This window comes from Spinacia oleracea, chromosome 4 (genome assembly GCF_020520425.1).
Source record: "Spinacia oleracea cultivar Varoflay chromosome 4, BTI_SOV_V1, whole genome shotgun sequence".
In the NCBI taxonomy this organism is placed as follows: Eukaryota; Viridiplantae; Streptophyta; class Magnoliopsida; order Caryophyllales; family Amaranthaceae; genus Spinacia; species Spinacia oleracea.
The window spans coordinates 105,598,114-105,613,627 of record NC_079490.1 but is presented as its reverse complement, the minus strand read 5'-3'; the positions used below and the strand labels follow the sequence as shown (position 1 = coordinate 105,613,627).

Here is a 15,514-nt window from a genome sequence, read left to right as displayed (position 1 = left end):
GGTTCTCTGTATCTCTAGGGTTTTGAGTAATCTGAATTGTGATTGCAGTAAGTTGGAAATTAGGTCATAAGGTTATTTACATAACCTTACTAACCGACCAAGCCCGGAGGCAAGGCCGACCAGCAAGCCACGCGTGAGACAAGCACAGCGCGCTGGGCCATGGGCCTCGCTGTTGTGGCTGTGTCGCTGCACAGGCCCGCGCGCACACGCGCAGCTCCGCTCGGCCATGGGCCAGCGCTGCCGTGTTGCCTTGGCCTTTGCTTGCTCGCCTAGCGCGCGCCCATGGGCCTCGAGTGCTTCGTGCACTCGGCTCGTGGGCCGCTCTTCGTATTCGCGTTTAATATATTTCCGATATATTATTTATCGTTTCGTATACGACGAATCACCGTCGTACGATACGATTTATTCGTTTCCCCTAGCTTACGAATATTCGCGATACGATATACGATTCCGATACAAGGGCGTATCGTATAATACGTTTCCAACTTAAATCCCGAAAAGCTATTAAATGAATTTCCGATTCATTTAATCCGGTGATCTGTTACGTGTCATTGGTGTGACCTTGTAGGTTCAGTCAAGAGTAAGTTGTGAGTTCAATATCCATTAGAACTCACTGATCGGAAGCATTGCTCCAGCTAGCTGTTCCGATCACTTGATCTCACTGAATTAATTGTTCGCAGTTAATCTGAACCTTGGTATTAGACTTAATGCACCTTGGGTGAATGACATATTTCCTTCAAGGATTTCTTATCGTTTTTATTATCTTTTTGTGATTTTTTGTCTCGCTAAAGGCTATTTATATGTTTTATTCCACTTTGATGTTTTATAGGTAAATCTTGAGAAAATGTGGAAATCTAAGGTAGAATGTGCAAGAAACAAGACTGTGCGCGCGCAAGGTGAAGAAAAAGAGTTATTGCTGAAGACTCCAGGTTGTGCGCCCGCACAACAGTCTGCGCGCTTGCATAAATTTGAAGCCACATTTCATGAGCTACTGACAAATGTGCACGCCCGCACAAAAAACAACGGCGCGCTCGCACCAACTCCTCTATGCGCCAACACAACAGAGGATGTGCGACCACACGAGAATTATTCAAGGGAATGGCTGAATTTGTTCTGTGCGACCGCGCAGGAATTCCATGCGCTCGCACGGTGCGAAGCCTCTGAATCGTCGCTATGTGTGGACTCAGAGAATTTCTGTGCGCCCACACACAATCTTTTTTCGCTCGCACAGGGTTATGTGCGCCCGCACGCAGACGCGGGCTTGCTCTTTTTCCTCATTTAAAATTCTATTTTCGGAAACATATAAATTGTTTTTTATTTTATTATTTTAGGAGGAAGTTTTTTAGAATGTTTTTTTTGGTGAGTTAGTTTTCGAGAGATAGTTTTGAGAGCTTTGATTTTCAGTTTCAATTCTAGAGAGAGAAGTTGAAGAATCTTGATTGTAGATTTCAATTTGAAGATTAATAGTAATTTCTCTTCCTCTTATTATCTTCTACTTCTTCTTTTACATTCTTAATTGCTTTAATTTATGAATTTTGTGATTGCCTTATTGATTGCTATTTCTTTTGAATCCTATTCATTTCAAATCCAATTGCTAGTTTAATCTTCGATTTCATTTTAAATACCATCACTATGTTCAATTCCTTGATTTCATTCCTTAGCTCAATGTGTAGTGAGTAGTCGAATTGTTAGGGTTAGGGGTGATTCTTGGGGAGTAATTGAGGAATGTAGAGTTGATTTGTTGAATTGTTGATGTGATTAAATAGTGACTTACAATCTAGGATTTCCATGTATGATTTGATTAGTAGTTGCAAATATTATGATTGTCGACGTCATTATGATTGGAGTGTTCTTTGTGGATTTGTCAATAAATTTAGAGTCTATGAATGAATTTGAGTGACTACTTGATTTAATTTCCCATCCTAGTTCTAAGGTGACGCGAGAGCGTACCGTTGGAGTTAGAGTTGGCAAGGCTTGCTAACCAAGAGGGGTGTCAAGCCATTATTGTGGGTTGCTTCCTTAATTGCATATCTTTACATTATCATGCTTGCATTGCAATTTGTTTTTCCCCAATGAATCCAAATTGATCCCCGATTCCCTAACACTTTCCATAATTGTTTGCGTAATTAGCCTAGATTCCTTAGTTGTGACACAATCAATTCAATTTTCTTTTAAAGCTAGCTTGGTGTTTAAGCTCAAACCAATCCGTTCTCTTGGGACGATACCTTAGCTTGCCTCTATAGTCCATATAGTGCGTTGGTTTAGGATCTTATAAATTTTGTTTGATTTGGCGGCTTTTGATTCAACGACACGGAAATTGCCCTATCAATAATAGCTATGGAAAGGACTCTTGACAGCATAGCCCATGTCGTTAGAATTTAAAACTTCAATAAGTTTATTTTCCCATTCAAGAAAGTTAGTCAAGTTCAACTCGACATCAAGAATTTATGGCGCTTTGATTGTTATTTTAGACATTCTACAATTGAAAAGAATTTGCAATAAATAACCATTCATAATCCTTTAATAACTTTAAAATAAAAGCAATCATGCAATCATTAAAGCTATTAAACATTTCATTCATGCATAATAAAACATGGCCCATAATGAATGAAATCATTTCAAGACCCTAAAAGTCTCTAAGTATTAAGCATGTTTTGGCTTGTCTTAAGTCTTTTAAGATACTAGGTAAGCAAAAACCATTTGCTAGTAACATCCAAACTACTCTTGGTTAATAAATTAATGCCATAATTTATTCCTTTGCCACAACATATACCAATATTGTTTGAGTTGAAACCACAATCAACGTGTTTCTTTGGTATACTTACCATCTAAGAATACTAAAATAGCACCTCGCTTTGGAGGAAACCTACAATCTTAGGTTCGAAGATTTTTGTAAGTGCATGATTTGGAAGACAATTTTAAACTCAATATTACTTGGACCTAGTTGTTTCTATGTTGGTTTGATTATTTAGTGAACTAAATCCTTAATCAAACATACAAACAACACATTCATCAATATATAATAGCATAAATAATTTAGGTGAACTAGTATGGCCCAAAAACTTGGTCTTGAAGCATCCAATCTTCCCTTCACCTTGTTAGTTTGGCATCGTATTGAACTCCATTCAAAAAGCTAACTTAAAATTTTAAATAAACTAGAAGAACTTGAACGTAATAATCTAATGATTACATCTAAACTTCAATGGTAGGCATACCATATTTAAAACTTTACCTTCAAAGATAAAAGGTACGCAAACCATATTTAACTATCTTAGTTTGGTCATACTAGTCACCTTCAATACCTGCAATACATAATAATAAATATATATGCAATCACCCATTTGTGTCCTAAAACGAATGGCCATATAAGATTTGCAAGTATTTACATGATTAATTATAACACGTTCATGTAAACGCGGCCTAAAAGGTTAATCAATTCCAAATTATTAATTCTTAGAATTATTCTAATCAAAAATTAATTTAATTAAAATAAAATGTACTACCAAAATTAATAAAAATTAATTATTTAAATAATTTCATTTAAACGGCTCCCACTTAAAACAATATTTAATTTGGACCTTTTAATTTTAAATATTTAAACTCGCTGCCCGGCCCAAGTCAAATCAAATAATATAATGAAAAAGTCCACTGTTAGCCCCTTCGGGCAAATATTAGCCCAAAGCCCCAAATTGGGCCTCGAAATTTAAATCAAAGCAAAAACCGCAAAAATTGTGCAACATGGGCTAGGCTTGCGCCCAGCCCATTGTTGCGCATGTGCATCGCGTGCCACACGAGGACAAGCACAGTGCCCTACCCTCGCATAGCAGCGCGCACATCCATCGTTGCCACGTGTTGTTGCTGCTGCTGCTTGCTTCGCTTGGGCCAGTGCTACCGAGGCTTGCGCCCATGGCATGCTGCCTGCAAGCACAGTGCATACTGCAAGGTCAGCGCCCATGGGATGCCTGCATGCCGTGTGCTTGCTTGCCCCCTTCGTCTCGCATGGACAACAGCCCTCGCCTTGTGCGAGTGGCTTGCTCGTCCGATTACTATTTAAAAAAAATCAATTTTAATGTTCGAAACGAAAATTTCACGAATTATATTTTTCATAATACTAACAATTCTAATCGTTTTAATTACGAAAAATATTAAAGTGGGTAATTTAATTAAATATCAAATAATCCAATTCATGAAATTTAAAAATCTAGGCTAACGAATATTCAAATTTAACGAACGAAGAACATCAACAAAAATGTGAATAACTTTGATAATCCAATCCAAAACTATAAGTCGTTCTAAACATTTAAATTTCAGATTTTTACCAAATTTGGTTAGGTAAATGATTAAAATTAACGAATCCAATCAAAATTTTAATCCATGAATTTTTAAGTATTCAATTTAAACATGAAATCATATTCCCCTTCTCACCTAAACAAATTTCCAGAACTAACCAATTAATAAAATTAATTTTCGATCTAAAATCCATTAATCTAGGTTAAATTGAGATTAGGATTTATAATTAATATTTAAGAACAAAAAAATTACCATATGTTCATAGTAATATAACCAAAGGACAAAATTTCAATTAATTACGACTTGATTTGGTCGAATAATTAATTGAAAAACATACCAAAATTAATGATTTAATTCATTAAACAACAAAAACGCCCAAATATTCATACTTCGGGGCCTGTTTTTGAGACAGTATTAACACTAAATGATTTCAAAACGTCTTTTCCAATCAGATTAGGGTCAAAAAAGTCAAAATTCCGACACTTACGAACACAACAGCCTTCAACGATTCATCCAATAATCAAGAAAAACATTCGAAAAGTTACGAAAAAAATAAGAAAACTTCGACAATATCACAAACATATAAAATGTTAAAAAGTACTTTAAATACATGAAGCTCATGATACCACTGTAGGGGTTTACAGTTAAATACATAACATGATAGCGGAATAGTTCCAAAGCTAGTAAGCATGTATAAAGTACAGATTAAGCATAACTTACATTTGTAGCGTGTTTTCCCCTTAGTTCAACGAACATGAACAAGAACTCCAAATGTCGTTCCTCTACTTGGTTCACCAACACGTTCAGATCCGTCTTGAGATTGATGACTTGGATCTCCTTCATGATTGTTTGCTTTTGAGAAGAACACTCTAAAGGAGGCACATAGAGAATTAGGGTTCTCTATGTCCTTAGGTTAGAATATAATATTAGGTTAAGTTGGAAAACATGTGGAATAGGTTATTGAAATAACCTATTAAATTAGCCAAGCCAACCGGCCAAGCATAGACCTCAACCGGTCAGCAAGGCCCACGACCATAGCAGCACAGCGCAGCGAGCAGTTGGGACGCGGGCCGTAGCTCCTGCTGCTGTTACTTGCGCGCGCAGCGCTGCGTGCATGTGCGCTGCGCCCATGGGCCTTGCACCTCGTGCGGTTGACTGATAGGTTACTTTCGTGTTTGCGATTAATTTATCCTTTGATAATTTATTTATCGTTTCGTACTTGACAATCCATTGTCGTACGAGACAATTATTCGTTTCGCCTAGCTTACGAATATACACAAGACGATATACGATTTCATGATCCAATGTTAAATCATATATTTATGTTTTCCGAACTAATTTCCCGAAAAGCTATTAAATGAATTTCCGATTCATTTAATCCGGTGATTTGTTACATGCCAACGGTGTGACCTTATAGGTTCAGTCAAGAGTAAGTTGTGTGTCTAATTAGGAATAGATCTCACTGATCGGAAGCATTGCTCAAGCCAGTTTTTTCGATCACTTGATCTCACTGAATTAATTGTTCGTAATTAATCTGAATCTTTGGTATTAGACTAATGCACATTGGGTGAAGGACACATTTCCTTCAGGTCAGCCGTTTGGTTAGTTCTCGCAATGCCGTGTGCATAGTATAATAAAATACGGCTTAAGGAGGACTAGGAAAGATGAAAGAAGTAGGACAGACGCATATACCCTCAAAAAATGAACCAACGCGACACTTTATTACCTGACCTCTACCACTCCTATCGCTCACTTCTCGCCGGCTAGTTACTAAAAAATCCATGCATACAAGAATCGCTACAGAAATAGAAAGAAGACATTAAAAGGAGATAAGTTTCTTACCTCAAAGATCTAATGTCGAAAGGAGGATGGTTTTGATGAAGAACAGGTTGAGTTTCGCGAAGAACATGATGAGTTTCATGAAGAACATGTTAAGTATTCAATACTAGAAATTAAGGTCTCTTACAATGAACTAAGGGCTTAATATATATAGTCTTGCCCAAAGTTAGAAGGAAAAACCGGAAATAAACTAAGTAAAACGCGCCCAGAGGTTGTCGTCGCCCGATCGGGCAGACGCTCGCCCGATCGGGCTTTTGGCTTGTAGTCAAGTCGATCGGGCAGAAATCCGCCCGATCGGGCGGATGGAAAAAGCTTCACAATGGTTGCATGATGGGCTCCCAATGGGCACCGGGCGAAAGCCGCCCGATCGGGCGCGTGCTGAAACAGTTATTCTTCTTTTTGCTCGCCCTATTTGTCTCCATTCGCCCTCCAGTCGTAGGGCAACCGGCTAACACGTCCTCTATCAATGTTAACACCAAGTCTAACCCTTGGGGCTCAAATGTAAGCATCCTAGGCTCCCAAGAGTCGACACTAATCGCCTCGAACCTCCTCGAGACTGTGTAGTGGCCCATATCATCATGAAACGAGCCTAAAAAGTCATATTTCCTATTAAACGAACCTGAAACTCAAGGCACACTCAATAACACATATTAGTACTTAAAATGGATCCTAAGAGCTCATTTAACACAGAAAAGTACTAAGGGACAGGGGTAAAAACTCTATATAAAACGCATATATCAAACTCACCCAAGCTAAACCTTTGCTTGTCCCTAAGCAAAGAGCATCAATGAGACATAGAGGATTAACTCACCCCAAAATCAGTGCAAAAAGATAGATGATAAAACAAGGATCAAATCAAGGCAAGTATATATCATGATTGAAATCTCTAGTCCCCACAGTCACACATCAACTTGTACAAAGTTCAAACAAGGCTCACAAGGCATACGCATAAAATCAAGATTGGGCCTCACCAAGTGAATCACTCCTCTCGTTATGTGGCGGGCTAAGCGAACCAAATGTGGCCCGTTCCCTCACTTTCCCATTATGAACATGCATACTATCAAATGAGTAGTAGCCGCTCCCAACTCACAACACTAGTGTGTTTGAAGGTTCGCCTAAACACTCAACCTACACCGGAGTCGAGTCGAAATGCGCATATACTCTTTGGCCCTTGATAAACGACTATTTTCAACCTATTGTTATACACACATTGCACGATGATCAAAAAGGTCTTTATGTAAGCTTGTAATGTTGGCCGGGTAAAAACAAGGGGTAAGGAATATTCTTGATGTGTGAGGGTATAAATTCTCACTCTGGGAGCAAAAATAACCAATGAAACCCATCTCCAAAGACTATAAACTCATCAATAGCCAGAATATGACCAAACTAACTAATCAATATGAAATATGAACCAACTTCTACCCTTTTCCTTGCCTTTCTATGCTACAAAAAATAAATGACATGTTTTTTTTTTGAATTTTTTTTTTGTTTTTTTTTTTGAATTTTTTTTTTGAACTAGAATAACGACGAAAATGAAGAACTAAATATGTACAAACTATAATACTCGTAACCACAAACTTTAGGTGCCAACCAATAATTACACCTCTTCCTAATTATCTTCCCATATAACACAGGTGCACAACCCTGAGTAACATAGGCCTAGAAAGCCAACCATCTCAACAAAAAGAACCAATACCAACAAATGACAGCTCCCCTAAGCTAGAATTGGGATAAGTAACCAACAGGGATAATAAGGGTTATTTTGTGGAGTTAGAACAAAAGAATGGTCAAGGCTAAGCATGGGAAAGAAAAAGCATGAACAAATGTATTTATGATCATCGAAAGGCTTCCTAGAGAATGTTCTTTCATCATGCGCAAAGCAAAAGTGTATTAAGCATACTAGTAGTAGAAAACGAAAGACTTGGATCAATGCAACACCAAGAATTAAGCACTCAGAAGAACTAAGGCTCAAGACCTCACAGCTAACCACAATCCAGCAATATGCATATGACAAGTAGGACAAAGTTGACCCTTAACAAGAGTCAATGCAACCGTAGTTCATATCAAAAACAATCAATCCATGATGCTCACCTGTCTTATCACCTTGAATCATCAAATAAGAATTTTGAACCAAAGGGGCACATGAAATTAATTGTCTCAATCTCATTGATCAACACGTATTTTTTGTATTTTTTTAAGAGCGGTAAATCTATCCTATAAAGCAATAAACACACAAAAGCAATAAACAACAAAAGCAGTTAATTGAATATAGAAAAGAAGAAAAGAAAACATACCTAATATATACAAGGAATTTAAACACCCCCCCCCCCAAGCTAAATCAGACAATGTCCTCATTGGCTCAAGGGTACCGAACCCATCATCATCATCATCATCACTGGTGGCCCTCGCCATCATCATCCATATCATCTGCCCGGCCACCAAGACCGCTAGTGCCCTCTCCATACCCACCGTAGTAGTGAGAGGGTGTGAACGTGCCCCTACCACCATGACCTCCATATCCCTCCGCGGGGTAGCTGAACCAAGACGGGTGCTGAGCCTCCTGAGGCACATAACCCTGCCTGGCATAGTGATCGTAAATGGGGAACATGGCTTGCTGGTGATCACTCTCAAAGTGATCAAATCTAATCTCGAGCCTACTCAAATTCTCCTCAATAGAGCATTGCCCCTCCCCTCTCTCCGGACGCCCTCTACGAAAGTAACTACGAGGCTCAGGCTCGTACTGTTGAGGCTCAGGCTCGGGCTGCTGAGGCTCCTGTTGCTGGGCCATATGAGCAATGTTCTCCCCCACATAGAGGTAATGTGCTTGGCCCGGTCGAAAGCGGATGCGGCCCTGTGGGTCAGGCAAGAGGAAAAGCATGTCTCTCCCAAACATCCAATGCATAACACCCGGGCGAAGTAACTTATGCTCGCCTTGTAGTCGGCGGAGTGTTGCAAAGTACGTTAAATTAAGCAAGTTACTCCCTAAGACCGGGACCTGATTAGCCTCAACAAAGTTAATAGTGGCTATGGCAATATGGGTGACCAACCCGGCCACCAAGAGTAATGCAAGTAGTATATGGGCTAATGGCCACCGATTTGAAGTGTGAAGCCATGTGGTGGGCCAAATTCATCATGTATCTTTCCTCCCCCTCAAGCACGTACCCACCAATAATATCCGATTCCGTACTCCGAACATTCTGGGGCTCATCCCTCCCAAAAATAGTAAAGCCTAAGAACCTGAAGAAAACAATGGGAACGGGATGTTGAACATTTGAAGCATGTAAAGGCTGCATACTAGGAGGTGCATCATTCCCAGTCAATTTACCCCACATAGTAGAATTATTATGAGCAGCCCCGGGTTGTCTCCTATGTTCAGTTGATAACCCAAATATCCGGCCAAAATCCCTAATACTCAATTGGACATCTTGATTCATCAATCGAAAAAACATATAAGTTATGTCTTTATAACCATTTTTTTCTACTTCAAAGGAGCTCAAGAATTCAAGTGTCAACCTCCTAAAAGTCAATCTCAACATATTATACATAGACTTCATACCGACACCATAAAATAAGCGTTTCACATCATCCTCTATTCCCATATCATGCAAAGACTTTTGGCAAATAAATCTAGTGGGAATTACCTCCCTCTTTTTGAGGTGGAGGAGCCGGTCACGTTGACCCTCGCTAGTGAGAACGATCTCTGGAAAATCCGGGTTGGATGCGATTTGTGGTGGTGGTGGTGGTGGCAGCACATGACTCGTAGATGCCTCTTGTTAGTTCCTTGGAGTCCTGGTACAAGCTCTCTTTGGTCTGGATGCCATTGAAAATGAGGAATTTTATTTTTTGAGGGTTTTGGGAATTTTGGGGTTTTTGTGAAGAGTGGAAGGTGGTGGAATTAATTGGGTGGAGGTTGTAGAGGATGGTGAGAGGATGAATTTGATGTAAAGTTTGATGGATTTGGTGGAGGAATGAGGGAGATATGGGAGATTGAAGTTATGGGGGTTTGGGGTTTGGGGTATAGGCCCTGTTCTTTAGAGTTGAACTAAACTGAAATGAAATGAACTGAACTGAACTGAATTGAACTGAACTGAACTGAACTGAATGCCCCTAAACTGAACTGAACTGAACTAAACTGAAGTGAATGCTCTGAACTAAACTGAACTTAACTTAACTTAACTTAACTTAACAGAATATATTACCGAAATAAATAATAAATAATTAATAATTAATAATAAATAAATAATAATAAATAATTAATAATAAATAATTAATAATTAATAATAAATAATAAATAATCAATAATCAATAATAAATACTAAATAATAAATAATAAATAATAAGAAATAAATAATAAATAATAAATTTTAACTAATAATAATAAATTTTAACTAAAAACTAAAGAATAATTAATAACTAAAAAACTATATAATAAATAATAATAATCTGTAATTGATTACTCAATAATTACAATAAATTATAAACATTAATATTAATAATAATTCATAATTAATAACTAATAACTAAATAATTAATAACTCATAATCCATAGTTAATAAATAAAAATAATAATAAATTATATCAATTATTAATAAATAATTAGTTATAAATAATAATAATAATAATAATAATAATAATAATATAAATATAAATAATAAGTAATATAATAATATAAATATAAATAATAAGTAATATAATAATATAATAATAAAAATAAAACTAATAAGTAATATAATAGTATAAGTAATATTAATAATAATAATAATATTATTATTTTTTAATATTATTATTATTATTAAGTTAATTTTTTTTTTTTTTTGGCAAATAAAAATTTTATATACGAAAAGGAAAGAGCAACAGCTCAAAGTTTTACAAGCACCTAAACAAAGGCACACTAGTTCCCCAACAGGAACAACAAAACCACCTAACACTAGAACCTGACAACAACAGGCCTAATATAGCAGCAATACTATGTCTGAATCTCTACATCTACAGGCAACCTTAAAAACAATTTCTTTAACAATCTGCTTAGCTGATTGTACATGACCAGCAAAGACTCTTTGATTCCTTTGAATCCAAAGGCTATAGACTGCTTCAGCAAAACCAGCAAGGAGAAGTTTACTCACAGCAGTACATTTCTTACTCATTCTAATAGCAAACAGAAGCTCTTGATCAAAAGCTTGACTACTCCTGTTGATGTTCAGAATCTGCAAGAATTTCTGCCACACTTGTCTAGCATAAGAACACTGAAAGAACAGATGTTGTACTGATTCTGGATCAACACCACATAAACTGCAAACCCCACTGTAGGAGTCTGTCTTTGGTAGGAAGCCTCCCATGCACAGCAAGCCACAATATGAATAGACTTTTATGACTAGCAAAGTTATTACATAACACTCTCCTCCACTGAACTTTAGGAAACTGACCCAACAAACACAGGTACATTTTCCTGATAGAGTAACCACCAGTAGCAAAGAAAATTTGCTTGCACATAGGATCCCTGTCCAACAACTCTCTACACCCCCAAATCTTCTTAAGAACCCAAGAAGCAGAACCTGGCAGGGCCATGGTGAACAAGTCCTTGCCCTTGATATAGTAGGCATTGACCCACTTAACCCATAAAGCATCAGGTTTGAAAGCCAAAGCCCACAAGAGCTTCAGAATAGCAGCTTTATTCCACAGATGAAAAATTTTAACATTTTGCCCACCAACAACTCTAGGCTTACACACTGAATCCCATGCAATGGGAGCTTTCCTAGAGGTTTTGGTGTCACCAGTCCACAAATAAGTCCTACAAATTCTTTCTATCTCTCTGATAACCTTTTTTGGGAGCATAAAGATTTGGCTCCAGTAGGTTTGAAGGCTAAACGGGATCACCTTAACTAACTGTAACCTTCCAGCATAGGACAGTTTCTTAGCAACCCAAGAAGAAACTCTAGAATAGAACTTATCAATGAGAGGTTTGCACTGGTTAATGGTTAGTTTGGAACTAGACAGTGGAACTCCTAAGTATTTAAAAGGAAGGCTGCCTTTAGAAATACCAAGAGATACCATAATATTGCATCTTGTTCCCATTGAGGAACACCAGAAAAGTAAATCTCAGTCTTTTCCATATTAGCTTCCAAACCTGAAGCTTGAGAGAAACAGGAAAAAGCTTTAAACATAAGCTGCAGGGAGATAATGTCACCTCTAGCAAAAAGCAACAGATCATCTGCAAACATGAGGTGAGTGAGCTTGACCTTCTCACATTTAGGATGATAGTTGAAATCTGGAACAAGTTCTTCATACATCTACTTAGATACTCCATGCATATGGCAAACAAGAAAGGAGAGAGAGGGTCCCCTTGTCGAAGGCCCTTCTTTGCAGGAAAAGGTAACATAGGTTTGCCATTAACAAGAATGGAATAGCTCACAGAAGTAACACAGGAGTGCACCCACTGAATAAACTGACCAGGGAAGCCAAGCTCCTGTAACACCATGAAAAGAAAAGGCCATTCAACAAAATCATATGCCTTCCTCAAATCTACCTTAACCATACACCTAGGGGACATGTGAGCCCTATTATACCCCCTTATCTACTCAGTTGCAACAATAATGTTATCAGATATGTTCTTGCCAGGCACAAAACCTGCTTGATATTCATAAACCACTTCAGACACCACCTTTTGAAGCCTAGCAGTCAAGATTTTAGAAATAATCTTGTACATGATAGAACAGCAAGCAATGGGCCTAAACTGAGCAACAGAAGTAGGGCAAGGGACCTTAGGGACCAAAGTCACTGCAGTACAATTAAACTTGCCATACAGAAAACCAGAGTCAAAGAAATCCACCACTGCTCTATACACATCATGTTTTATAATAGGCCAACTTTTCTTAAAAAAGAAAGAGTTAAACCCATCCATACCTGGGGCTTTGGAGGAGTCAATGCTAGCCAGAGCATCATCAATTTCACCTACAGTAACAGGCAAGCACAGCAAAGCTCTAGCTTCAGAAGATAAGACATTTCCATTTCTGATAGTAGGCACATCCAAACCAGGCAAAGAAGAAGCAGCTGAACCCAGGAGCTGCTTGTAAAAGTCAATGATCCTGGACTGAATCTCAGCAGGCTCAGTGATCTCCACTCCCCCATCTCCATGAAGCAGATGCACTTTATTAATACAGTATCTCTCTTTCATAGCAAAGTAAAAGAACTGGTGGTTAGAATCCCCCACTTTAACCCACTGAACCCTAGACTTCTGCTTAAGAGCTTGTTCTTCAATAGCCAACCACTTTCTGAGATTGCAAATGAACTCTTTTTCAGCAATAAGCAAGTGAAGACTGTTATCACTCTTCATCTAAGTCTGCAGATTGTCTAACTCACTTCTGTAATACTCAATTTTCTCCACAGTGTGAGAAAACTCCTCCTTATGTAATGCCTTTAGCTTGTGCTTCACTCTATTCAGCTTAAGCCAGATTTGAGCCATTGGTCTACCCATATCCTCCCTATTCCAACAATCAACCACAATACTCTCAAAAGAGGAGTGATCTGCCAAATAGTTCATAAATTTGAAAGGTCTCCCACCAGAGGAAGAGTTTGTAATGCAAGGAATGATAATAGGAGAATGGTCAGACAAGGAAGGATTCAAATACTTAGTAGACAACTCAGCAAAAGAGTCCATCCACTTCATGTTTCCAAATGCCCTGTCAATCATGTTCCACACTCTAGGATCATCTGTACCCTTACTAGACCAAGAAAAGAACCAACCAGTGCTATGCAGTTCATTTAGATCACACTCTGAAATACATTGAAGAAAGTCCCTAGTTTCTGCATTACTCACAACATTACCATTAATTCTATCCCCAGAGTATGGAATAGAATTGAAGTCACCAGCAATCAGCCAGGGGCTAGCATGACTGCTAAGGCTAAGCTGGTTCAACTCTTCCCACAAAGCTTTCCTATGCCCTACACTATGCAAACCATAAACAGCAGTAAAGAAAGAAGAAAATCTATGGTCCTTAGTGTGAATCCAACAATGAACATTTTGAGAGGAACTACTAAGAATCTGAAGGTCCACATCAGCAGTCTTCCAACCAACCCAAATTCTACCTTTAGGAGAATGAGGATAGTTACAGAACCAAGTCCAAGCCCCCCCAAATCTCTTTTGAACCTTCTCCTTATTTCCAACCCTTACTCGTGTTTCTAATAAAGCTACTACATGAATACTATGATTATTAAGGAACCTCCTAACTTCATTAGCTTTAAGAGGCTCATTAAGCCCTCTTATGTTCCAAGTACAGATATTCATGGATTAGGTGGATCTTTTCCAGAACCTACTACCCCACTCCCATCATTCTCATCTTCCTCACAATCAGATAAGTCCTCATCAGACTCTTGTTCCAACACAGCAAAGGAGTTCTCCACTCCCACCGATGTACCACCTCCCTTGCTCTGAGTCTTCCTTGTAACAACCTTCCATCCAGTGTTTGAGTCTAGAGTAGGAAGACCTTGATTACTAGGAGTGACAACTTGTGCAGCAGCAGTAACAGGGTTCACTGGTTGAACCTTCTTTGGCACCCATACTCTCTTTGGCTTCACAACCTGTTTAGGTTTAACAGGAGCTGTCTTAGCACAATCATGACCCACCTTGTTGCAAGACTTGCAAAAGGGGGGAGTCCAATCATAAACAACATGCTGTTTCATCATTTTACCTCGCTCATCTTCTATCCAAACACAATCAGGAAAAGCCAAGGTGACATCCATTTCAATTAACACCCTAGCAAAAGAGATTTTGTCTTGTCTAGTTGTACAAACATCAGCAAATAAAGGAACACCCAAGATACTACCTATCCTACTCAAAGAGTCAAAACTCCAATTGAGTGGAAGATTAGGAAATTTCATCCAAATTGGAATTACCCTGAGAATTTCTTCACAAAAATCAAAGTTAGCCTTCCATGGCTTAATAATCATGGCCTTGCCAAAGAAAAGGTGAGGACCATCAGCTAATACTGCATTCTTATCATCCATAGACATGAATTTCACAACAAAATATCCTTCATCATGAAGGAAAATCTTAGGCATGCTCACATAGGACCAATTTGCAGCAATATACTTAGACAAAGAAGCTATAGTAGGAGTATAACCCACAACATACAACACAGTAGATTGCTGCCATTTCTCATTCAATTTATCCAGTTCTGAGGGTTGCAACTTAATCACTTTCTTTCCATCCTGAATAACAGGAGCAATAAAAGAGAGAGGAGCTCCTTTACCTGCAAGTTTCGACCCTGCAACAACAGAGGACCACGACGGAGACTTCTCAGGTTGTTCCATCTCCAATCTCCGATTAACCGGAGCATGCTGACCAGAAGCCCTTTGATACTCCGCAATCACCTCAAGCAACTCACGAGTG

General features: G+C 38.4%; 1 protein-coding gene across 1 annotated transcript; it reads right to left on the bottom strand.

The window, feature by feature from the left end:
* Nucleotides 1–13,459: 13,459 nt before the first annotated feature.
* Nucleotides 13,460–14,410, bottom strand: LOC110790061 (uncharacterized). Its single transcript, XM_021994797.1, has one exon. It carries the CDS (start codon nucleotides 14,408–14,410, stop codon nucleotides 13,460–13,462), a length of 951 nt encoding a protein of 316 aa, XP_021850489.1.
* Between the last annotated feature and the right edge of the window lie 1,104 nt (nucleotides 14,411–15,514).